This window comes from Sitophilus oryzae, unplaced genomic scaffold (genome assembly GCF_002938485.1).
Source record: "Sitophilus oryzae breed Bouriz unplaced genomic scaffold, Soryzae_2.0 scaffold_494_pilon_pilon, whole genome shotgun sequence".
NCBI classification, from domain to species: Eukaryota; Metazoa; Arthropoda; class Insecta; order Coleoptera; family Curculionidae; genus Sitophilus; species Sitophilus oryzae.
Genome location: NW_022147078.1, coordinates 2,458,276 through 2,485,921, shown reverse-complemented (window position 1 = coordinate 2,485,921; position 27,646 = coordinate 2,458,276). Strand labels below are relative to the sequence as shown.

General features: G+C 31.2%; 1 protein-coding gene and 1 pseudogene across 1 annotated transcript; one reads left to right on the top strand and one right to left on the bottom strand.

The window, feature by feature from the left end:
* LOC115886511 (G-protein coupled receptor 143-like) lies at positions 1–21,894 on the top strand. The gene is made up of 6 exons (XM_030905699.1): positions 1–328; positions 5,139–5,250; positions 5,582–5,676; positions 11,711–11,889; positions 19,625–19,952; positions 21,568–21,894. Exons 1-6 carry the CDS (start codon positions 179–181, stop codon positions 21,793–21,795), a joined length of 1,092 nt encoding a protein of 363 aa, XP_030761559.1. The 5' UTR covers positions 1–178; the 3' UTR covers positions 21,796–21,894.
* Positions 21,856–27,646, bottom strand: LOC115886510 (annotated as a pseudogene).

Here is a 27,646-nt window from a genome sequence, read left to right as displayed (position 1 = left end):
TATTCCACTATCAGTTGCCTTAAGAGACCTCAGTGCTGTGGCTTAACTCTTGTTTTATAAAAAAAATGGTTTTTAAGCAGATTTCAGTACAGCAACATGATCGTATCGTGTGGTCTGTTGGAGGTTTCTCCAAGTTTTACACTTTGCTGGTGAATATAGTTAGGAAAATCGCGTAGTTATGTCTGACCCAACTATTCAGACATTTTGTTGTCATCATGGCAACGCAACAAATGTTGCGCTGACTGTTATGAGGACATTCGATACAGATACATATAATATTGTGTGTTTGTGTTCATCGGCTTTAGGAGTTTTAGGAGCTGTATATCAAGTGAGTTTATTCAGTTTTTAGTCACACAATCACTCTATTAAGGTAGATTCTCATGAGTCGATTTTAGTTGATCAACTTAAGTTGATCAACCAAAATGAAAATAAATATTTGGTAACACACAAAAATAAAAGTTTATTTGGTAGAGGAATTTGAAATGATTGCAAACGTGGTTGTTCAAGCAGGTATCAGTTATTTGCGAATTTTTAATCAAAGAAATAGGAGATATTCTCGAAAAAACTTGTATATTTGTAAATGTTCTTTTTTTTATAAAATTGACATTATCAAATTACCGAAACATATCATGAGGAAATTTATTGTCCACAATCCATGTTCGAATGCATATAAATCACGAGTTAGTTAATTCTGGAAAGTTGGTCCTCGTACATCACCCAGTTTATATCAATTTTTGGACAGCCATTTTATGTAAATATACGTTGAAAAATAAAAAATATAGACGATTAATATGGAAATTCTCTGGATTTACACAAAAGCTCACGTTTGGATAAAACAAGCCAATTGCAATAAAAGGTTTTTGATATAAAATATATGGTTTATTTTAATTTATCTGGATAATTTATACAGGGTCGTTTTTATGTATGGAAACAGTCGATTTTTAGGTAAAATATAGGAGGTACCGCAAAAAGTTAAATATAAAAGTTATAGGGTTTATAAATATCTATTAGCGGGTAATAAATTTAAGTATACTGGGTCGGTCATGAAGTCGTGGCACATCAAAGTTTCATTTTTTTAAATGGAACCCCCTGTATATTATTGCATATTTCGGTTCTTCCTTCGATTTTAAGCAAAAGTCGAAATACACACAATGTACCTCATACCAACCGTTTCCGAGTTATTGACTTTTGAAAATATCACTTAAACAATTTGATTTAATTAAATTCGATATGTTCAGTTTTATTTAACGATGCCAAGCTAATACAAAATGCTCCAAATTGGTCCAAAAAAATATGATGTAGGTTACAATTATTAGCCTTTTTTCTTCATAACTACGAAGTTTCATGTACCTTCTAGATACTAATTTTCTCGGATATAGTAAGAGATCACCAAGACTTCTCCTGTCAAGTAAAATAGAACAGCATCCTGAGGGTCCAAAACTTATTATAGATTAAATTATTCTATTTTTTATCCATTTGCTAAATCCATCTTAAATATATTATCCATCTTATCTAGAAGCTTTAGGATGATTTTTAGTCTCTTTTTCTTGCGTATTAAATTCTTGTAACTAAGTTCCAATTATCATCTAAGTATAATATTTTTACCACAGCTAATTACCGATATTTCTAAATTATAGAACATTTAAAAATATAACTAAAATTAAATGGTTGTAAGTGAACAACTGCTTACATCTAATGCGAAAAGAGCGCTCAGTCTTTTAGATGTTTTGGTGTTACCCTTAATCAAGGGTGTTACTTTCATTAATATCAACTACATAAAATATACAGATGTATTTACTTTATTTTTTTTTAATTTTTTTTCTCATGGAAATGAATGTAAATCTGTTGAATTTAAGTAATACTTATTGGTAACTAGTTCTGAAAAAAGGATTAATTATAGTAAAAACGAAATGCTAATTCTATTGTATAGGGCTGAAAATAAAATCCTGTATATTTTTTAATGTGTTTAAACAACCTTTTTTTGATTTTTTAAACTTTACAAAGAATAGAGTATTAAATTAATATGCTATTGAAGACAAAATAATATAATTAAATTTTTTACAACCCATTTTTTATTTTTTACTGCCAATTTAAGTACACACTGTATACATAATTCAATTTTCTGAATTCCAAACATTACTAATACACTTAGAGTCAATATTGGCCCTTTCCGAAATCAAACTGCCGAGGTAATTGAATTCCACCACATATTCCAATAATACTTCTCCGATTTTTATAGCATTGTTGTGATCTTTCGGGGGAGTGCACATGATTTTAGTTTTGTCGATGTTTAGCTTAAGGCCCAAAGCCTCGTATGCCCAGGTATATGTATGTATTCAACATTTCTTGTAATTGTTGTACCGTGTCTGCAACTAGAGCGCAGTCGTCAGCGTATTGAAGTTCTGTGATAAATTTTGTACGTGTTTTTGCCCTGAGTCTTTTTATGTTGAACAGACCGCCGTCATATCTGTATCTAATGCCCAATCCTCTCTCCTGCAGTTTGCTGTCCACTATAATGGAGAGCGCTGCCATTAATATGTTGAATAGGAGAGGCGCTAAGACACATCCCTGCCTAACTCCTGTATTTGTTAGGAATGGGTCGCTCAGTGATCCATGATGTGACACTCTTGACATGTTGTTATTATGGAGGCTTTTACACACTGTAAGAAATTTGTTCGGTACTCCGAACTTTTTCATAATTGCCCAAAGCGCATCTCTGTTCACAGAGTCGAAGGCTTTTGTTAGATCGATGAATGCAACATAAAGTTTAGACTGCTGTTATTTTACTTTTTCCTGTAGTTGATGGATGGAAAATATGGAATCGACGGTGTCGCGGTTGGTACGAAAACCCGTTTGCGATTTTGGAAGGATTTTATCTATACAGGGTTGTTCACCACATACGACACGGAGTATTGTAGCTAAACGATGAGATTTTTACAAATTGTAAGTTTGGGGTTCGTTGAAGGACTATTAGAGTTACAATTTAAAAATATTTTTACAAGATACAGAGTGTCCCAAATAAATAAAAAATATCAAAGTTGTATTTTTTTAAATGGAACACCCTGTATATTATTACATTTTTAGTTTCTACGATTAAAATAAAGGTAAATTTGATTAAGGTTTATTATACTTAAACATTACGTTTTTGAAATATTTTCAATTTTGTGAAATTGCAGTAAAAATTTTAAAGCTTTATTTCTCCAAGGGTATCAATGTTTTTAATACTAAATATTTAATGAAGTTTATTTATTGATCAGTTATTGTGTTGCAATAATAAAAATAATACTACTTTATAGAGAGTGTCTAAAAATTTACTTTAAATAATTATTAACTTCAAACGGCAACAACTTCTTTAATTTAAATAGAATGCCCTGTATATTTTAGGAGAATCAGATGCACAATTAAATTGTCTATCAAATTGCATTATACCATTTTTTACCTATCCCTTCAAGTTTTAGTAGAAAATGCATTTTCTTATAATTTAGACCTCATTTATCAATATATCCATGGAATATTGACATTTTAGATTGTTTTTAAAGCAACAAATGTACAAAATGTACAGACTAGTAATATTATCGTTTTTAGCAAAACGATAATATTACTAGCCCATTTGTATGCAAAAGAAAACTATTTAAATCTTTATAAAAGAGTATACCATTAATTAAATATAACACCATTATTTGCGCCCATATACTAATTAATTACATACTTAATTGTGTTCGTTATTAAATTATTATAAATAAATGTGGATTTGAGTCAGAAATCAATATAATAATAAGTTATCAAATTAAAGTCTCTGTAGTTATAAATAAGCATTTATTAAAAAATGAAATATCATTTTTAAGGTGTTACTTTTTATCACACTGTCTAATGCCCATACAAAATTCAGTTTTTTAGTATTTGGAGCAATTATTATTAATCAACGCAAACAGTCAGTTAATGTAGTTTGAATACTGAAATCATATTAATTGGTCCTCTTTAACAAATATTTAAACAGTTTTTTTTTATTTTTTAATAAAATAAACAAATTATATCGACAATATTAGTATCTGTACTCTTTAAAAATGTGGTACATCTTTAAAAATAATCTAAAATGTCAATAGTCCATGGGTATATTGATAAATAAGTTCTAAATTACAAGAAAATGTATTTTCCACAGAAACTTAAAGAGATAGGTAAAAAATGGTATAATATAATTTGATAGACAATTAAATTGTGCATCTGATTCTCGTAAAATATACAGGGTGTTCCATTTAAATAAAACAAGTTATTGCCGTTTGAAGCTAATAATTATTTAAAATAAATTTTTAGACACTCTGTATAAGGTAGTATTATTTTTATAATTGCAACACAATAACTGATCAGTAAATAAACTTCAGTAAATATTTAGTTTTAAAAACTTTGATACCCTTGGAGAAATGAAGCCTTAAAATTTTTACAGCAATTTCACAAAATTGAAAATATTTCAAAAACGGTAAGTTTTAAGTATAATAAATCTTATCAAATTTACCTTTATTTTAATCGTAGAAACTAAAATGTAATAATATATAGGGTGTTCCATTTAAAAAAATACAACTTTGATATTTTTTACTTATTTGGGACACTCTGTATCTTGTAAAATTATTTTTAAATTGTACCTCTAATAGTCCTTCATCGAACCCAAAACTTACAATTTGTAAAAATCTCATCGTTTAGCTACAATACTCCGTGTCGTATGTGGTGAACAACCCTGTATATGGGTGCAGGCGGTTTGACATTATTTTTGCAAGAATTTTTCCGTCGATAGCCAATAGCGAAATTCCCCGGTAATTCCCCTTCCTTTGTTGATACAACACTATCACAGTTTCGGCAGAATGGCATCGTTAAATCAAACCAAACACATCGAAATTAATTAAATCGAATTTTCTAAGTGATATTTTCAAAAGTCAATAACTCGGAAACGGTTGCTTTGAAGTACATTGTGTATATTTCGACTTTTACTTAGAACTGAAGGAAGAATTGAAATATGTAATAATATACAGGGGGTTCTATTTAAAAAAAAATGAAACTTGAATGTGCCACGACTTTAAGAACGGCCCTGTATACGTAAATTAAGCCTCTAATGATTTAAAATGATGCTATTCTTTTCTGTTTCATAGATTTTACCCAGGAAACAGTTCACCAACAGTCACAGATGGTTCTCATTCCCAGCAGAAAGGGGTAGGAAAATTATAATATGGCTGGCTGTAGCGGATCTTCTAGCTGCTTTAGGTTTGCTAATAATAATAATAAATAACAATAACGATTCATATACATATATAACAATTCAATTCACATATATACAATACAATAATAACAATTTCAATTATACAATACAATAATAACAATTTATTCACATATATAACAATACAATAATAACAATTCATATACAGGATGTCCTAATATTCCATGGACATAGAACTACTCCGTATTTTTTATTATAAAAGTGCTTCGTTTGTTCGATGTAGTAGGTTTATGTCAATGAAATATTTGGCCACTCTGTATATATTATTCCTTTGATTTAAGGGACGATATTTTTCTATTGATTTTGGTTTGGATTTAGGTGTTTTTATACGTTCAATGATTTGGATCACCAACAAAAACATCATGCCGGCCATCAATGACGACTCCAGCGTATTCTTCTGTTCAATATCGTCAGTAAGTTTATTTAATATATATTTTTTTGATTCGTCCTGTATATATTTGATACTATTAAAAAAATTAGGCGATAAACATAAAAATTGTATGCTTATAATCTGAATTTCTTTGTCTTTCTGTAATCTGAACCTTATTTGACATTTAATAGTTATTTTTTATACAAGACGATAATGCAATTTTATGTTCGTGTATAAAACAATATTTTTTCCATAGCGAGTTACGTTTTGAAAAATATTCAGAAATTATTATTTCAAGGAATTTATTACTAGTAGAAAAAATATTGTGCTGGGTTGGCGTTGGTTTCTATGTAATTTGACAGATAGATAAAGCAGTCTCTTTTGTTGTCAGTTTTGAGTCAATATTTTTTAATTCTCTTTCGTGTCGATTGCTGATTGAACTGGAGTCAGAAATGGCTCAAAACGAAATAAGTAAATTACTAGCGATGGGAACTATCGAATGAATTAGACTATCGAATGGTTAATGAATGAATGATTTCAACTATCGAATGGTTTTATTCGAATAAAATCATTCATTCATTTGTAAACTAAAGCATATATGACAACCTCGCCGTGCGACTAAATGGTTATCGTTGAGCCACGATTATCGAATGCTTTTGATAAATGAAATTTAGTATTCGTTTGAATTTTGTATGCGTCAGTGCATTATTGGTTCTTCCAAATTTTTATAACTTCGCCGTATAAATACTGTGCTATTTTTGCGTTTATTAAAATTGTTAAAATACTAAAATAGTAGTTATTTTTTAATTTTATTTATTGACGATTGTGTGCATGTGCAGGTGGTCAAAATTTTTCCGATAATTTGTGTGGTTTTCCGTAGACCGATCTTTCAATTATTTCATTTTATATGGTATATGGTCTATTTTTTAATGGGAAATTTTGAGAAGTAGCAATTTTTAAGAGAGATGAGATGAACTTAAAATTAATTTTAAAAATACATATTTGTATTTTAGATGTTTTAATAATACGTATGAATTAGTTGGAACTTAATAATTATATTTAAGTAATGTGGTTAAATAAATGGTTATCGAACTCAAACTATGGGGTGAGAAAATTAAAATGAAAATTTTACACGTGCCAATTTAAAAAAAAAGTTAACGATGTTTGTATTTTGTTTATGCTAATTCTCGTAGTTTTTTGCGAAGAAATATTTCATTTATTTTTTAAAGTAAATGCCAGTAAAAGTAAATATAATTTTTAAATAGTAATATAAAGCACCTAATATAAATAATTTTGATTTCTAATTTTTTATTTATATTTTCCTTCCTTTATACCGCTTGCTTAGAAAATTCATAAATGTTTATATTTCATGATTTTAAAATTTATTGTTAATATAACAAATTAGTTCTGTAATTATTATTATTTAATAAACCAACGTTGCCAAAAAAATTAGAGACTATATTATTTTTAAATAGGATCTAATATAAATAATTTTGACATCTAATTTGTTGTTTATATTTTGCTACTACTTAAAAAAATATTTATATTAAATGATTTTAAATTTTGTTGTTAATAGGTATAACAAATTATTACTGTTATTATTATTTATTAAACCAGTCTTTGCTTAAAAACATTAAAAATAATTTTCCTACATCCAAAATAACAAGTATTATTGCAGTGTAACAACAGAATATTAATAAAAAATGCAGAATATATAGACATACTATCCCTAACTAACTAAAGCCAAACAATAATATTCTTTGCTAATATCAACTAATACAAAAATATGGCAACAGCGCCCTTCATAATGATTTTCTGTGTAAATACTAGCACCTCAATCAAAAAAAAATAATGTGTCCTTATCTATATATGACTCCGCAAAAAATCAAAGATGCCGGCTTCTTTTCATAGCATTGCCACCGACCGCTTTCTCGGAAAAAAACCTACGTCGCCGGGCGACAACTAAAATTCAGTTGATATTTTATTATAATCGATCCTGACGAATAAATGAATTTCATAAATGAATGAATTTTATAAATGAATGGTTTTTGCTGCCGAATTACTAGAATACAATATTTCAAGGCAGATGACGGCTCTATTCGATAATTTTTATTCGAATAGTTTTCAACGAATGTTTTCTTACTAACTATCGAATTATTCGAATGAATTGCAACTATCGAATGTTTCGATAGTATTCATTCGATAGTTCCCACTACTATAAATTACCAACAGATATTCAGGCTGAGGCGACAAACGCCATATCCAAAATACTTCCATTTAAATCCCGACTTAGACCAGGGTCGATAATTTTTGAAACCAAAAAAAATTGTAGTAGAACGAAACCCATTAAAAAAGGTAGATAATACAGCAATAATGAAAGGAAAAATAAATTACGGTCGATTTGAGTTTGGGAAGTAGGAGGGGGCGAGTTTTTAAGGGTAAAAATCGGTTTATCTCGATTTTCGGCGAAACTACGGAGTCCTATGGGAAAAAGTTAAATGGCAAAGTTGTAGACAATGTAAAGATCTACAACTTTTGTATTTACACTTTTTTCACATAACCTCAAAATTTATGTGAAAAATTCAAATAACCAAGTTTTTGGTTTTTTATTTTTATCTTTTACAAAAAATTTTTTTTTTCCATGAAATTTGGTGAAAACTTACCTTTTTATATACCAAACATACTGTAATTTTTTTGATTTAAAATATTTATATTTTTACCTTATTTTAATTTAATAGTAAAAAACCACCCTAATTTTCAATTGAAAATTCACGTGTCAAAATATTCGCTTTTTTAAAAAAGTCGGTGGGCTTTTTGTTCGTTGAAATCTCTATTTTCTGATAGTGCAAAAAAATATACCTTGCTATGGTAAATGTTCTCAGAAAATGCAAAAAACTCGAATCCTAATTTTTTTTTAATCATTATGTTCCACTTTAAGCTTTTTTATTAAAATTAACACTTTATCTCTCTCGGTATCCCGAAATTGAAAAATCAGTTACTGTGATAACAGTACCAGCAGCTGGTTCAACTAAAAGTGGAGAACGTAGTCGTAGAAAAACATTAGACAATATTCCAGAGTTTCATTATCAGAACAATACGAAAATACCATTTTTACAAGAAAAATTTTTATCTAACGAGAAAAACAAGGACAAAATTATAAAAACGTTAATGGAAACATTACAATCGCAAGGATTTTCTTGTAAACAAGCAGAAGAAGATGCTGATGCTGATATAATTAAGACCTCGATTGAAATTGCCAAAGATACAAATAAAACTGTCATTGTTGTGGGTCAAGATATTGATCTTTTGGTCCTTTTGAATCAACTAAATTCGAATAATCATGATATTTATTTTCTCAAGTCAGGTTTTGGAAATGTGAAAGATCAATTTTTTACGTCTAATATTTTTAAATACGAATCTTCCAAAAATATCGTTGCATTTCCGCATTGTTTTTCAGGTTGCGATACAACATCTGGATTTGCCGGAAAAGGAAAGAAAACTATTGTAAATTCATTATTAGACGCTAAAAATTTGCCGCATTTGGCCAATATTTTTTATCAAAAAGATGCAAACAAACAAGATACCGTGAAAAATGGATTAAAATTAAGTGTAGAAAGGATAATATAACACTGAATCAATTAAGATATCAAAAATATCAATTGGCAAAAATTAAATCATCTTTTCTATTAGCAAATCTTCCACCCACAGAAGGTGCAGCAGAACAATATTGTTACAGGGCATATTATCAGCTTCAAACTTGGCTGGGTAACGAACTGTCAGCAACAGATTGGGGCTGGAAGCATCATCAACGTAGCATTATGCCCAAATTTACAGATAAGGAATTAATTCCGGAAATATTGCTCAAAAGTATTTGCTGCAGCTGTGAAACTGGATGTAACAATTTAAAATGTGGCTGCCAAAAACATGGTTTAAAATGCACAAATTTATGCTCAAATTGTCATGGCTCTGAAAAATGCTCTAATGTGAAAAAAAAAGCCTACGAGGAACTTACTATCAGAAAATAGAGATTTCAACGAACAAAAAGCCCACCGACTTTTTTAAAAAAGCGGATATTTTGACACGTGAATTTTCAATTGAAAATTAGGGTGGTTTTTTACTATTAATTTAAAATAAGGTAAAAAAATAAATATTTTAAATCAAAAAAATTACAGTATGTTTGGTATATAAAAAGGTAAGTTTTCACCAAATTCCATGGAAAAAAAAAATTTTGTAAAAGATAAAAATAAAAAACCAAAAACTTGGTTATTTGAATTTTTCACATAAATTTTGAGGTTACATGAAAAAAGTGTAAATACAAAAGTTGTAGATCTTTTCATTACCTACAACTTTGCCATTTAACTTTTTTCCATAGGACTCGTAGTTTCGCCGAAAATCGAGATAAACCGATTTTTACCCTTAAAAACTCACCCCCTCCTACTTCCCAAACTCAAATCGACCGTAATTTATTTTTCCTTTCATTGTTGCTGTATTATCTACCTTTTTTAATGGGTTTCATTCTACTATAATTCTTTTTGGGTTTTTACCTTTTTTAACGGCTTTAGCACTGGTCTAAATAACTTATGAAAAGGAATACAAAAATTTTCAAAAATGGAAGCAATTAAAAAACGTGCGGGAAGAAATAAAGTTCTTAACCTATTCTCGCTGTTAAAGTATCATCAAAGAATATACCTAGCTAGAAAAAGAATGGACTCTACCATACTGAAAAATGGTCCTACAGAAGTGGCGCCATCTATTGAGTAGGGCTTGTTTTAAACGGATCGAAGCGCGGGCTTTTTAAATGAGCGTATTTATTGAATTTTGCTCTAAAATAATTAAATTTGATTATTAAATATTATTTTTTACACAAATTCAACAATACTAATAACAAGTATCGTTGGGACGTGTAAAAAATAAGATTTAACAGTATAATTTATACAATTATTAAATAAAATTAAAGCCAAACATGTGAACTATTATTTATTATAAAGTTTTTATTTATAAGTCAAATATTTAAACATCGTTTATTATAAGAAAACAAAACCGACGTAATACGTTTTGTAAATGGAGTAAATATAAATAGGTACTTAAATGATGGCAAAAATAAAAGACTTACATTATATTTTTAGGGCCACAAACAAAAGGAATTGTCTAATAAAAACACATATAACAAATTATAGTTTGAAAAACGTTTTGATAATCATTTTTGATGATTGGCGCTATGACAACGACAATATTTTTTGAGAATTTGACAATAGTATGACAATGACCGTTGGAAACTATGGAAACTACAAAAAAATCTGATTGAACGCCATCTGGCAATAACTAGTAGCAATTTCTTAACCTAAAAATTAATTGCACTACCACCTAGCGCCCGAGGCTGGAACTATTTTATTTGAAATTGCCGTGGAAACGGTGGAACCGCTTTTGCTATTTCACTTTCCGGCCCCTGAGTATCATTTAATCTACCCTTGGGGTTATAGTACTATTTTATCTACTATTTTTGATAGATATAAGGCAATTTTAACAGTTGCTATGGAAAAAATAATATTTATTTACTTGAAATAATTCAAACAAAAGAAACACAACGCTTAGATAAAACCAAACTGGAAGAGATTCGTAAATATTCCTTTCAAATCATTTTGACAAATCTACCCTGCTTAAAATCCAAATTTCTCTTATCTTTTACGGTTTTTTTCCAACCCCAACAAAGATATAAATTAAATTTAAATTTCAGGCCAATTTTGCTAAATTCCCCTTATCTCACTTTTGTGTTCTTTTTGTTTATTTTGCAGCTTATTTGAAGTCATTCTCATGATGAATACAAGACTGGGGGAAGGGACTTTTAAATGGCATCGTTTAAATTAAACAATAAAATTTAAAGGATAGGGGAGCAAAAAATAAGTCAATTTTATTTCCTTTAAAAAATCATTGTTTGTTTTCTTTTGAGTTGGTGTTATGAGTACAGGGAATACAGGGAAGAAGTCTGAGAGCTATGTCTGAGAGATAATAACAGAAAATAATTTTTTATTCTAAATAATCTCAAATTTAATTTTTTTGAAGCAGCCTGTATGTTCCAGGCTCTCATCCAGTATTTCTACACATCCACCTGTATATGGACCCTGTGCTATGCGATCGATATGCGCCTAATACTGGCACAGAAGGAATGTAAACTTAGATACTATCATATGGCTGCCTGGATTATACCAGCGTTGCTCACATCGTCAGGATTATGTCTGCTCTACTATCCAGACGCTGAGTGAGTCAATTTTTAACATTTTAAGTACAATAATACTTTAAAAGTCCTCTTCTAAAACAGGAAAGTTTAATTTTAAATGAAAAAATAACAATAAACTGAAAACAAACCTTATAGATGAGTTTCCTACGATCGATGTTCTCTATGGGTTTCTCGGAAACTACTGGAGATAGAGAGTCGGTTAAATGGGGAAAGAATTGCAGTTTTGTGGGGTCATAAATATGCGCCTTTTAGGTTTTTGAAAAAGTTTATGGCTTACTATAGATATTTCGAAAAAAAAAACAAATTTCGGCTATTTTAAAAATTGTCCCTAATTCCATTATAATCTATTTTAGACAAAAAGTTTTCAGATAAAAGTTGTAGATAATCACATACCTAATGAGTTTGTGTTCTTCGATTTTTTCTAAAGCCTGTCATTTTTGACATATGACCCAAACATATGTTATTTTAAACGGAAACCATAGTTGGCCATCACTTCATGTTTTTTTTTTCGAAAAATTACTGAGTTGTAGTCAATTCTTATCTTTCTTGACTAATTTCATTTAGTTGGCATGGTATCCTTATTCTGTTATGATTTATAACATAAAAAGACAGAATATTTTTATTAAAACGGTCCTTTACAATTTGCGTTACAGAGACTAAAAATTAATTAAAAAACTAATATTATACAGGGTTTACTTTTTACAACTATTCATATACTTAAGCTATTTTAGCAAATGTTCAAAAAACCGCCATCGTTTCGAGTACATAAAATGCATCTTTTAAAACTGAACTTTTTAACCTTGTTGTTAACCACACCATTTTTTTTTACTACCTTAGTTCGTATTGATACCTACCACCAGGCGGATGAAACTGCCATTTGAATTTTGGAAACATGGCGGAGTTTTTGCCAGTAGAGGTATAGATGGCGCTGCGTAGAAATTTCATCTAAAGTCCCTAGATATACATCTAGTCCCTAGATATTCATCTAATTTCATCATGATTTTATCAAGTCATCCACAGAGTATAGTTTAATTAACAATTCGTTTGATTCTCTGTGGAGTAATTGGAGTAGTTGGAGTAGTTGAAAAATATAAATATTTATATAAAATGTTGATAATTTAACAGTGATGTGCTTTGTTACCCTATGAATAAACATTGATATGAAGTTGCTTTCGCCAGAAACAATTATAATTAAATAATTTAATAAAAATTTAATTTCTAAGTGACCCGGATCAGTTAGATCAGTAAAATAAATTGAAAAATAAACGTCATTCCATATCTGGCAATGTCTGTCAGTTTCTGTGAAGTGGAAGTGAATTGTGATTTGTTTTTATGGGAATATTTACGGATTTTTGCGAATTTAGAGTATTTTGGACGATAGGATTGTGAAATTTAAAAGCCAAGTAGTTTCATATATAAGATTAATTAATCCCTGTGATAATTTTTATGAAATTTCTCATAATCAAAACAAATTCTTTCAACAAAATGGCTGTCTCAGAAATTTGGAAGATCATTAATTTTAAAGTTTTATTTAAGTGTATTTATATCGAATCAAGAATTTGTATAACATATTAAAAGCTTAATTTTAAAGGTTGTGCAGTAATTTATGTAAGTGTACGCTTTTAGATAAATATTAAATATACAAATTTGCAAAGACAAACAAGTAATTTTAAAAAGATCATTTATTTATTTAAACGAGTATAATCATTAATCATTAGGTTGAAAATATATTTGTATTTACTTATTTATATATTTTCTATACCCTTGTATTATTTATAAGCCCTATATGTCCTGTTTTATTTGAAAAAAAAATGCTTCGAGTCATCGAGAATAGATTTAATAACAATTTTGTCCCTTGGCTTTGTGTATTATATAATGTGAATTGTAAGATGTTTCTATTTGAATAGGTCATTAAAGTTGAGATTAAAGTTATACCAAATTATATTCACGGTAACTATATGTCTTTTATATAATGAATTATTTATTTATAATTTATAACCTTTTTTATAATTACTTATAAGTGATTGTATAAATTCTGATAACTTTTATATGAGAGGTCGAAAGTAAGAGTGGGATAAAATTTTGTTCAAAGCAAAAGTGGGTTTAAATTTTCTCTAAGAGCAAAAATAGCATATACATCACAACTTTGGGCAAAAGTGAATCGAATATTAATCAGCGCAAAAATGGTTCGACAAAATATTCAGGGCAAAAAAGCTATAAAATATTAACCCGTTTTGCGCTAAGAAAATAATACGTAGATTCGATAGACGATAAGAAAATGGTTCTTTTACCTCTGCGCGCTGCCGTATTTATGTACTTATATCGAAGGACGTTTTTATAATACTATTGAGTATTGAGTGCTGTTTCACATGGAGCGGACGTGCGGACCATCGTGGACCATTGTGTGTATTTTTAAGAATTGATGGAGTACTTTCACCTGTAGATCGCCCATTGGTTGAACAAGTACCATGAGTATTGAATGTATGAATACACACACTTTCACATAGGCGCGGATGATCCGTCGAAGCAAGGGATCGACGGATGGCTGTTGGACGAAATCATACGGGCGGACCATCCGCGCCCATGTCAAAATACTCATACAAGCTCATAGTACCTCTTCAATAAACGGACGGTCGGCGCGGACGCCGGACGGCCCGCTCCATGAAACGGCACAACAGGGACGATCAGCGCGGACAGTTTGAGCGAATGCTCCGCTCCGTGTAAAACTGCACTTCATACTAAATTTTATTTCGTGTTTTTGCACCTATTTTAGTGTGTTGTTTATCTTTCTTGTCTATGGTGTTGTTCAGTATGGCAAAGCATTCTAAGCAGAGCTGCAAGCTCACAGAAAAACTTAAGTCTTTTTGACTTAAATCATTTTAGTGACATAAGTCATTTGATTTTAAGTCGATAAATCAAATGACTTAAGTCATTTCATTTATTTCGAAAGATGACTTAAAAATACTTAAATCTTTTTTTTTAACGACTTAAGTTATTTTTAAAAAGATTTAAATCTTTTAAAAGATACAATATGACCGAAAAAGAACGGCGTCAGCGATGACTATGAAATGAAGTTCGCTGTCATTTTATATGTAAAATTATATGGGGAATGTCATTGATGTTTATTTCCAAGCCAACTGGATGCCGTTTTTTATCATACGGTATATACCTATTGATATAGTAATTATTTATATTTTTTTGCTTCTATATATTTAGCACTGCTGTACTGCTGTTTATATAATTTTTTTGTGTTTCACACACATTTTTATACCTATAAGATAATGAGTTTGATATTACAAAACACAGTATTTTAGTTATAGGAAAATATAAAAGCCTAACGGCTCGGAAATTTTCAAAAGTGAAGAATATAATTATACAAAAATTATTTCCATTGTCTAGATGTGCACTTCCGAATATAACTTGTTTAGTTTATATCTGGTCGGCACCTTTTGACTTCGGCACGCGCTTTGATATCACACACGCCGCCGATGCCATTTGAAGAAAAATATATTTCATAGAAAAATTAAATTACTCCCCTTTCACAATTCGTTTTTAGATCTTCCAAAGTAACTTATATCAAAAATTCAAGTTTTTCCCAAAACTTCGTATTTGAAGGCCTATTTTCTTGGACTATATTAAACATATTATGTCAATAAAAGTTAGAAAATATTCATACCGAACTAATTTTTTGCAATAACTCGTGGCTACATGCATATATAATATTTTTATACTTTTTATGGGGCGATCAACGCCCCCCACCCCCACCTTACCCCAGCTACAACGTTGTAAAAATCAATTCATAGAACTGATTTTATGCCCTTAACAATTTAAATACACTAAAAAGAAAAAAAAATCTTTAAAATTTTTATTATGAACTTTATAACGTCATTACATAATTTTTATATTATATAAAAGCTTGTAGCGAGATTTGAGTGTACAGTTGTACGACAACTTTATCTTGTAATTCCTTTTCTAGTGGTGGATCATAAGACAAACTTTCAAAATGAGACAGGGTAGACACAGGTTTTAGATTGTCATGTATATTGTATATACTTAAAAGTAAAGTTGTCGTACCAGATTTTTATGAGTGCAATTGTACACTCAAATCTCGCGACAAGATTTAATATAATATTAAAATTATGTAATGACGTTATAAAGTTCATAATAAAATTTTAAAGAAAAAAGTTTTTTTTCTTTTTTGTGTATTTAAATAAAAGCTTGTTTTTAAAAAGTTCTTTTCTTAAAATTTATTTTTTACTTTTTAGTTATGCTGGTTTTTCTTAAATAACTTTCTATGGGCATCCTAATAATATGTATATCGATTTTTTCATTAACAAAGGAGAACTTAAAAAAACGACAGCTGTCAAATTTGACAGTTCAAATGTGAGACAAATAAAACGAAAAACCGACTATGGGGTAGGGGGGCATCCAATATATCGATTTTTATCAAAATCGGACAACTTTGAAATTTTTGGACAGCTGTCAATTCTGACAGCCTGAATTTTTTTTCTTCTTTCATTTTAGCCCATGGCCATCCTATATATATATATATATATATATATATATATATATATATATATATATATATATATATATATATATATATATATATATATATATATATATATGTATATATATATTATGTCGATTTTTATCAAAAATCGGTTCACTTCGAAAATTTTGACATGTCATTAAACTGTCATTTTTTTTCAAGATAGCCGCCCACATATTTTTTTTTCATATGTATATACCCACAATATACCTATATTATAATAGAATTTTAAAAAATCAAAACCTCAAAAATGGCGCCATTTTGGCCGCCATTTTAACAGCTATCAAAATTCTGGTCATGCCTTGTAAAAAATGTATAATTTCCTACAATCAAAGGAAGTGGTTCTAATTTAGCTTACAAGATTTGCCCCGAACAAACATACATACAAAGCAAGTTAAATAAAAGCTTATAAAAGTTGATTTTACACTACTTGTTGCATATGGTTGCAAATGTTATTTTTTGTATAGAAAACTAGAGGAACATGAATAAACTGACTGGCAAATACGTAAACAGATTTTTTTTATCTAATAGTAAATTAACGATTTTTCTTCGGACAAAAAGGAATATTTTTTAATCTTAGAGTAAAAGTGGCATATAATTATAACCCATTTTTTCTTTTTGTCATTTATATAATGAACCGCTTTTTTATTCTCTGAAAAACTTTTTTATACCGTTTTTAAGTGAGAGTAAAATTTTAACCCACTTTTGCTATCAGCCTCTCATATATACTTGTATAGTGTTGAATGTGTTATATGTAATTTTATTAACAATGTTATAATAAAATAATCAAGTTACAAATTTTTCGTGTTTTATTCTAATTTCAGGGACAATTTCAACCTAGATTATTAATTTATTTGTATCAAAATACATTATTTTTATTTTGTAAAATGTTTTGTTACAAATAAGTTCATAATCTAGATTGAAATTACCAAATATTAAGTAAAAAACTTATGAACTGGCAGTAAAGGTCCATTTAAAAATATGGCGCGAACTTTTAGTTCTGCCAGTAGCCCGCTTGGATCGCGTCGAGCGCGTGTTTCCAGGCTTTACCATAGGAGTTTTCATTTCTTTCAGTTAGTTATTCTATGCCTACCACTCTATTGATGCGCAAGGTATCTCAATTTAACTTTTCTAAAAAACGTATTGTAAAGTAACGTTCACCGGTCAACGTATCCTCGAAAATGTATGACCAAGAAAAGTTGAACTAATAATCCTACACGCTTTTCTTCATATAAAAAATTAATATTTACAATTTTTGTTTATTTTAATTTCCAAAGTTTGGATGTGACCGTTTCACATTACTCAGAGCAAAGGCGATTGAACTTGTTCCCATGGCTACCCAAGCAGCATTTGGACGTCGGGACAACGTTGTGTCACGCGACCAAACGTCGGGGCGCAACGTCGGCACAACCTCGTGCCAACCCTAGTCTGCACTAGTTTGGAGAATAATTTTTGGGTCGAAACGACGTTGGATACGGACGTTGGCTAGAAGCCTAATTTAGTACAAACTGCAACGTTGTTTAAAATCCTAATTCACAGAAATACAAAACTAATATGGCGTCTAAGTCGCGTTTTATCCTAAATTGGGATAATTATAGTAAAAATATTATATTTATAATTTAGTTAGAGACATATGTCAGATGGCAGTGAAGGAAAACAAAACAAAAGTATTTAAGTGTGGAGGATGTTTGAAGATCATAATTATTGAAACACTTTAACCGACTCTGTAACTCGTTACCCAAGGTAAAAAGTTAAACGCAAACAACTTTATTGATAAATGTATTGTTTCTACTTTAAAAAATACTAATGGGCCTTGAAATTAAAGAAGTTTTAAAAATTTTCTTGAATTTTTTTTTTAGTAAAATGAGAATAATTTATTCGCATTCGAAAAAATTGTTTCCGCGTATTTTTTAGGGTCAAATATTTCAAGTTAATGTATTCAAAAAGCAGGAATTGCTATTTTAAGAACGAAACATTTTCTTATTTAACAACATGGCGGCTTTAACTTTGTTGTTTTGGAGATTAAGATGGAGTAGTTCGAGTAGTCGCATACTGGACTAATAAAGTCGCAGTTCGGCCTTAACAGGTAGTATACTAGTCGCAAGATTGCCTAATTTAGTCATTCTAGAGTCTAGCTTGTGCCGCCCTCTATAATCTAAATAAACGAGGAAGTGTCGGTAATATATGTCGATGTATATTTAAATTTAGTTTTATATGTACCTTTCTTATGTCCCATTTTAATTAAGTTTTTTTTTTATAAAAACAAAAACAGCACTGAACTGTCTGACTGAACAGAACAATGAATTGAAAATTTAAGATTTAAGGTTATGGTTCAATACAGTTGCAAAAAGGTAGTGACTCTACGTCCTACCAACGTAAGAATAAGGAAATCTAAACAACGTTGGAATTAGTAAAACAGACGACGTTTGCATAACGTTGGAATAGGTCCTGAAACTGACGTCGGAAAACTCTATATTATCCAACGTTGTAACTACGTTGTCCAAATCACCTAAAGATCACTTAAGCAAAAAAGGTTACAAGACAACATTTATTCGACGTCGCAGAAGCTTCTACTTTGCTGTAGTACTAGTCCAACATCGGCACAACGTTATAAAAACGTTTAAATTTATTTTAATACCCAAGGTAGGGAGCTAACTATTTTTTGTAACTAATCCAACGTTGTGTTTAGTAAACATGTGGTCGCAAGTCGTGAAAATGCTACTTGGGTAACTAAGTAAAATTGTTTAAAAATGATAAGAAATTTTTCAAAATAAAAAACATATTACAGCTTATATCACCGAAAAGCTTAAAAAATGGCGCTTTTTATGAAGTCATGGCCAACTATGGTTTCTATTTAAAAAAACATATGTTTGTGCCGTATGTCAAAAATGACAGGCTTTAGAAAAAGAACGGAGGACGCAGTCTCATTAAGGATAGGATTATCTACGACTTTTATCTGAAAACTTTTTTTCTGAAATAGATTATAATGGAATTAGGGACAATTTTTAAAATAGCCGAAATTTGTTTTTTTCGGAATATCTAGTAAGCCGTTAACCTTAAAAAAAAAACAGAAATGCGCATGTTTATGACCCCACAAAGCTGCAATTCTTTCCCCATTTAACCGACTCTCTATCTCCAGTAGTTTTCGAGATACCCACAGAGAACATCGTAGGAAACTCACTCTGTATGTTACCTTTTTTTCAGTTGCCATGCTATACTAAGCTTCGAGACCATCTTGTTTCGTTTTGTGCCAAACTACATAGCTACGTACCTTCCAATATTCGTGGTAATGATAGCCAACCCTATTTTATACCATAATTCCATGGGAGATATGAAAAGAATCATTACCAGTGCTTCTGGACAGCTTACTAGCAGGGAAAGATCAATTTTGGATGCAATAAGTCTCAAATTTTCTGTGATTATGGGAGTTTTCTACCTTTGCTGGATACCAAATTTAGTCAATGGGTTGTTGGTATGGGTTTTATGGTTTGAATTGCCCAGCGATGTTCTGATAGTTGTATGGAACATCATGGTAAGACCTTAAAATACACACACCGGTAAAGTCTAGGGATATTACAATTTTATCCAGCCATCGTCAGTAATTTTATTATTTGCATTTCTGATATAATAAAATTAAAATAAACAAATAATTTACAGGACGTATTGGAAATAAAAGTGCGAAATTTACCGAATTTTTCAAATTTACCTTGATTTTTATTGAACTCAAAAAAATACACACTTTTTTTTTATTTTAAACTGTGAATTAAAAGAAAAAAAGATAAAAGCATTTTTACTTAATAAAGGGTATAGCCTTCTCTACTGTTCATTACAGCCCTACATCGTCTCTCCATGCTCCTGATCAGGTTGTCGATCTCTTCTTGAGGTACAGCCTGCCACGCTGCATTCACGGCCCGAACCAGATCCCTACGAGTTTCACGAGGCATACCCATTCTCAAAATTCTTCTTTGGACCGCGTCCCATACATGCTCGATGGGGTTCAGGTCAGGAGATTGTGCCGGCCAGGGTAAGATGTTTAATTGATGAGCATTGATAAACTCACTTACCACTCTGGCTGTATGAGGCCGTGCATTGTCATGCATGAGAATGAAGTTTCTCCCAAAATCATTGGCATATAGTAACACGACAGGCTCAAGAATTAAATCACGATATGTGATTCCTGTTAGAAACCTTTCAAGAAAAACGAGATCGGTTTTTCGGCCTAACTGGACTCCTCCCCAGACCATAACTGTTCCACCTTGATAAGGGTGCACTTTCTGAACATGATCCAACCGAATAAGATTTCCCGGTTCTCTCCATACCCTAAGCCTTCTCGAATCCGGATGAATTCCAAAGCGTGACTCATCCGTGAAGAGAACATTGGTCCATTGTTCATTCGACCACTGAACATGATCTTGAGCCCACAAATATCGTACCTCTCGATTTCCTCTCGTTAAGGGTTGAGCTCTCCAGGGGCGTCTGCTTCTTAAGTTGACCTCTCTTAATCTATTGCGAACAGTGTTAGGATTAACGGTTACATTATGTGTTTCCTGGAGAATTAAACTAAGCTCTGGTGCTGTAAGAGTCGGTCGGTATCGAGCATTTAATTGTAAAAAATTATCTTGCTGAGGGTTAGTAATGCGATGTCACCTTTTGTGCCTTTCAGCAACATCACCACTTTCACGGTAGCGTGCACTTAATCGCGATATTACACTTTGCGTTGTATTTAATGCTCTAGCTACGTCGATTTGGCGCATTCCAGCTTCAAGCATACCCATGGTCTTTAGCATTTCGTCTCTGTTAAGATGTCTACGCTCCATAATGTCGTTTAATACTAAACAGAGTTATTTGAATGAATTCTGGCCAGTTATCACAAAAACATAGCCAGTACAGGTTAAATTGGAACAATTGACGCTAGGTGCTTTATATACATTTGACAAAAAATGCACAAACACTTCTGCAAATATCCCAAATTTAGAAATAACTAGTGTGACTACTTCGTTTCAATCGAAGTAGAAAGAATCGGCCTACAAATATGTGGTTGTTGATTCAAAACATTTATTTTTAACTTTAATAAAATGATATCCCTGGATTTTTCCGGTGTGTGTATTAAAAAAGTTTCTGCAGTCACTTTAAATTATTTTTTGCAGGCTTTTACAAACCCTCTACAAGCCTTTTTCAACTCCCTGGTGTACAGGAGGTGGTACTCTGGATCAGAGAGGGTTATCCTGCCCTGGAGGTACTACGATGAGGCGGAGTACACTCCGAGAAATTCGCAGCTAACTAGGTCGTCCAAGGATTCGGGCAGGGATGAGGGTTATCCATTGCTTCCGGGTGGGCCATTGAAGAGCATCAACGGATACCAAAGTCTTCCATAGTCTATTTTTTTTGTCTAGGTCTATTTATTTAATTTATTTTTTATTATAGTCCAATTTTTCTTTGTGTACATAAATTTTATAATTTAATAAATATGTTTTTATTTAAAATTTTGTAATTTTTATTAAAAAAATATACATTTCCTTAAATAAACATGATCAGTTTAACAGATTGAGAGCATCAGACGAGGCCTGGGATTTTTTTGAAGATCCACTACTCTCCCTGTGAAGAATGGCATTGACATCCTTGTTGGCAGCACACGTACTCCTTGTTGGCAGCACACGTACTTGAGGAAGCTCTTCTTAAAGTTGTCACTCAAAAGGGCGTAATCGGATTGACAGCCGGATTCAAGTAAGTCAAGCAAGAGGCCAATATAACCAGGATTATAGTCCTGAAATTGATCATTTTTAAGAAATGTATAGTCCGTCTAGAAAGTATCCGGGAAAAAGGAAGCAAAATTACAATTATCGATATATATTTTTAGGACTTCTTTCTTAAGCCGGTTTTCAATCAACTATATTTGACAGATTGTCATGCGATTTTGGTCATAGCCTACTATCGGCACAACCTACGTGTTATCTTGGAGTGTTACAAAATACAAAAATATAAAATTCCGGATACTTTCTAGACGGACTATACAGGGTTGTTCACCACATACGACACGGAGTATTGTGGCTAAACGATGATATATATATGTCCCAAATAAATTAAAAAAATATCAAAGTTGTATTTTTTTAAATGGAACACCCGGTATATTATTACATTTTTAGTTTCTACGATTAAAATAAAGGTAAATTTGATTAAGGTTTATTATACTTAAACCTTACCGTTTTTGAAATATTTTCAATTTTGTGAAATTGCAGTAAAAATTTTAAAGCTTCATTTCTCCAAGGGTATCAATGTTTTTAATACTAAATATTTAATGAAGTTTATTTATTGATCAGTTATTGTGTTGCAATAATAAAAATAATACTACCTTATACAGAGTGTCTAAAAATTTATTTTAAATAATTATTAAACTGCCGTTTGGGATTATATGGTCTAAAAATTATAGTAGTAGGCTAGGAAACAAAAACAGGTAACTTAGTTACGTCAAAATATCAAAGCGATTAAGATCAGTTTTTATGCATCCGAATTTAGGGCGTTTTCTTAAAAAAATGCCGTCATAAGTTTTTAAACGTGTTTATGTAACATTATCCTTCATCAATATAATTTTTACGAATTTTTTGGATAATTATACATAGGTAGATCTAAGATTAAAATGTCCAAAAGTCGGACAATCAATAATTTTATTAAAATTTCTAGGAATTTTGTGCCGCCATATTGCTTTTAACAGAAAACGGCCGAATTTCTCGACGATTACAATAGCAATATTTAAAATACCTGTTCACCTGCATGTTTTTGAGAAAAACCCTGTTTTCTGATTGGCTATCAGAGAAACGCCCCAGCGGACATTTTTTGAACATGAAAATAATTTCCAGCGATTTCTTTTGGTCGATTTACTTATTATAATTTTTTTTCGAAAGTTATACGATAAGTAGTTTCTGAGATACAGCCGGCGTCCATTCTTAGTTGGCCACCCGGTACGTGGCACCCTCTACAAAGGAAGAAGTAGGAGTCACATTGACATCAAAATCAAATTTATGATGTCAAAAAACTCTCAGACAGCAATTTTTATACAAATATTGACGTTATTTCAGAAATTATTTGGGAAAAGTCGAAATAAAAATGAAACTTCAACTACGAACTTTTCTACTCATTTTATCTGCAGAATATGCTGCCGAAGTTTCCGGAATACAGGTCGGACCACATGGGCGCCGGAAGAATGAAATTTAGGGGGGGCAAGGTAAAAATGAATAAAAAATTGACATTTTTGGTAATTATTGGGAAAACTGGAAATCGTCCGATGTTCACCAAAATTGGTATACACCCTATTTTGAAGTCGTAGATTACGAATCTGAACTTTTTTCTTGGCGGTCTCTTACCGTTTTTCAGAAAAATGGAAAATAATTTCAATATCGAATTTTTCTTAATTTCTCATATTTTTAGGTTTTTCTAGCACATATTTTGTTAGGTATTCAATAATCAATAATGTTTTTGCTATTTTCTGTTATTTTTAACCAATTCTATACATAATAGAGGAAAATTTGCTAAAATAAATTTGTAAACAATCTGAAAATGTTAGGTTATAGCTTTGTTCGGGTTCTTGTTATTACCGATTCTGAACCGTCCAAGAACTCTGCAGCGCATGCGCAAATGAAATAATGTCTTCATATTTTCTTCTGCGCATACGCATCACAGTTCTAGGACGGTTCAGAATCGGTAATAAGAAAACCCGAAGTAAGCTTACATGTTTCTGGCATTTAAAGCAACGCTGCCAATGCTAAACCTAAATTTAGCGTGTTTTTTCGCTCATTCTCGAATTACGAAAGGCGGTCGCCAGAAGAACGGCTCCTTCCCATAAGTGATATTTTACCAACGAGATCTGACTATTTATACCCACGAAGTTGCACAAAGAGTTTTGATTGCATTGGTTACAACTTCCATGCAGAGGGTGTTAATCTTTTGTTGTTATATTATATCAAAAAAGATTAACCCCTCCGCAAAGTTAAAACCAATGCAATCAAAACTCTTTCCACGTAATTTTGTGGATATAGGTGTATATTTAATTATTGTCGATCTCATAATAGGTAATTTATTTAAAATCCCTAATCACCCGAAAAAATAGAAGATATGGCAACGTTGTAAATTTTCAAATTTCTAGATTAGGTCTAGAATATATTTGTCTCTCTTATTACATAGGATAGAGAAAGAAGGATATATCAAATGTCAAACTTCCATCTGGTCTCAATTTTCTTTGCAATTTTGTAGTATCTGTGCTATTTTGTTAAGAAAAGTGTTTTTCAGTAAAATGTTGGACATTTTTCTATCCCCAATCAAGTGTGGCTTTTAGATAAACTTTTAGATAATATAATGAAAACATAGTGAAATTATTACTTTATAGGGCCGAAATAAAGAAAAATTCAATGTTGAAATAATTTTCCGTTTTTCTGAAAAACGGTAAGAAACCGCCAAGAAAAAAGTAGATACGTAATCTACGACCTCAAAATAGTGTGTATACCAATTTTGGTGAAAATCGGACGATTTCCAGTTTTCCCAATAATTACCACATTTTTTATTATTTTACAGCTAACACCTAAAAATTTCATAATAATAATTATTTTTTTACAGATGGATGTAATGATGGAAGATAGCTTTTATTTTTATTGTTTCAGTGATCCAGGGGGGGGGCAAATGCCCCCTCTTGCCCCCCCTGTCCGGCGCCCATGTCGGACCACCCTGTATATTGATATTTCAGAAGATTTCTTACGTATCTGTAGTAACTGAAAGAATCGAAGTCCACTGATTTATCCAATACGGCAACCAACAAATCACATAGACAATCACAACGGTCAGAACCAAATTAGTAACCGTCTTGTGACCTTTCTTCTTCTCTTCAGACCTATTTTTGGACCCTACAGTCTTCAGTTTCTTGATGATAACTTGACAGTAGAAGAACAGAATCAAGCATAACGGTATAGCAAAACTGAAAATGAAAGTGTAGATGAGGAACAAAGTTGGAGCGGGTATCAATGATGAGTCAAGGCTCTCGGTTGAATTCGTGGTCAAAGTATTGTTCTCGTCTGTGCCAAACCAGTTTATTACACAGGAGGTGGTCTTGTTGTCGGCCGACACTACTGCCTGAGCGTTCTCTACGATCGGGACCATCAGTAATAGACTGCAGAACCAAGCGAAAAACGCTACGATCTTTGATATCATCGGTGTACGCCATTTTGGTGAAGAAATCGGATGGCATACTGCTATATACCTGTCGGCGCTCATAATACATAGTAAAATCGGACTGATATACTGGTTAATGTTCGCGATGATCATATAAGTCTTACAAAGGTACTGTCCAAAGATCCATTGACCTTTTAGTAAGGTGACAATAAGAAAAGGTATTCCAATGAGGGAAAACACATCGGCTACGGCTAGATTGACTATATACATATTAGTGACTGTCTGCATTTTGGAGAAACGGAGCACCACGTAGATGACCAGGGTGTTCCCAACCAAGCCCACCAAGCAGACCACTGTGTAGAAGATGATTTGGATGATGTTCATGAACCTTGGAAAGCTGGTCTGGTAATATTCTTCGGAGTCTGTGTAGTCGAAGTGATCCGTGACGTTGTCTAGAAGGTCCATTATGGGTGATGTGAAGAGAATGGGGTATAGATTGAAGAGATTATCTGAAAAGATTGAAGAAAAAACATGTTAAAAGGATAGGTATAAGTTTGCCTAACGTGTGCTGCCAATTGCGGAAAATATGGCGGAGTTATCCGCCATCTTTTCAATAGTTATTATGGTTACAAACAGTTATTATGATACAAGGCATGGAAAACATTAGACGATCAAATCTATTTTTCCCAGGACTCCTTGATTAAAGTTTTGTTTTTAAAAGAGCTATGACACTCAATATTGAAATTTTAAAAGATTTTTTTAAGCTAAAATGCCAAAAGGTGACATATGATATGTCATTCTATTCAGAGTGTCATTTTTTATCGAACAAAGTAGAAAAATGCCGAGGTTGCCGTTTAAAAATCAAAAGTTGTCGTCATTTTCGGTGAAACCGGAAGTGACCGAAAAAAATTGAAAACGTTAATCAATCCTAATTTAGGTCATATACTAACACACCAAATCTCGTTTTTTATCTGAAAAAATAAAAAAAAGTTATAGGGGTAAGCCACTTTTGAGACACACCCAGTATATGATTTTTCGTGTAAAAAATAAAGTGTTCTTGAATAATTCTAATTAGATATTTTAAATAATTTTTTCCATTGGCGAAAAACTCAATATTATTTTTAAGAAATAATAAAAATAATTATGCTTTTTTTATAATACACTAATAAATAATTAACTAAGGCTAATGTGATCAGTAACATTTTGCAATGAAAATTAAATAATCACTTGAAAAATAATTCCATATTCATGCGAGACCACTCTGTAATAACGCCAAAATCAGAGTAATACGCCGAACGTGATCCGCCGTGTCTGCTGGGTCCAAAGTCCACACACCAGTAATACACTGGGAAACACGTGCGTGAAGCGGCTTTTGATACCTGCCGCCGACACAAGTGACGGAACTTATATTTTATTCTGTAAACTTTGCCTTAGGACAGTATTTATTTCAAATCTGATAAATTATATTGAATCCTCCTTACCTAAGATACTTAAGTTCTAATTTTGATAAATATTGATACAGGGCGTGTCATTAAAATAAGACATTTTTATTTTGATTATATTTTTTTTTAAGTACTTACGACGCCACTGGATAAACAACTGGTTTATTATCAATAACCAATTATTATAACCAATTATCAATTAATAATCGTTTTTTTATGGTGGTTTGGTCGAAGATGTTGACTTTTAGTTTGTTATAGTTTTATAAATCTTTGTTGAGAGCATATTTTTCAAAGTTAATAGTGATTGTTTTAAATACCTACTACTTGGATTTTTTAAAAATATTCCTCAATGAAATGAATAAAAATCATATTTCAAGTTTAACGGCAGTTTAAGTACAGCCTTAAAAAAATGGACTTACCTGATACAGTTTATTCAGTACAGAAAGTAACAATTTCTATAAAAGATATTTATGAAAGGTTTTGAAAAAAACAAATTAAATTTATATGCGAAAGAGAGAACAACGATTTGTTACATTATAAAGCTTCTTATTTTCTTAAAGTAATTTATTTATGTAAATGCATAATATATTGTAGTTTTGAAAAGATAAGACAAACTTTGAGGAACTGTTTT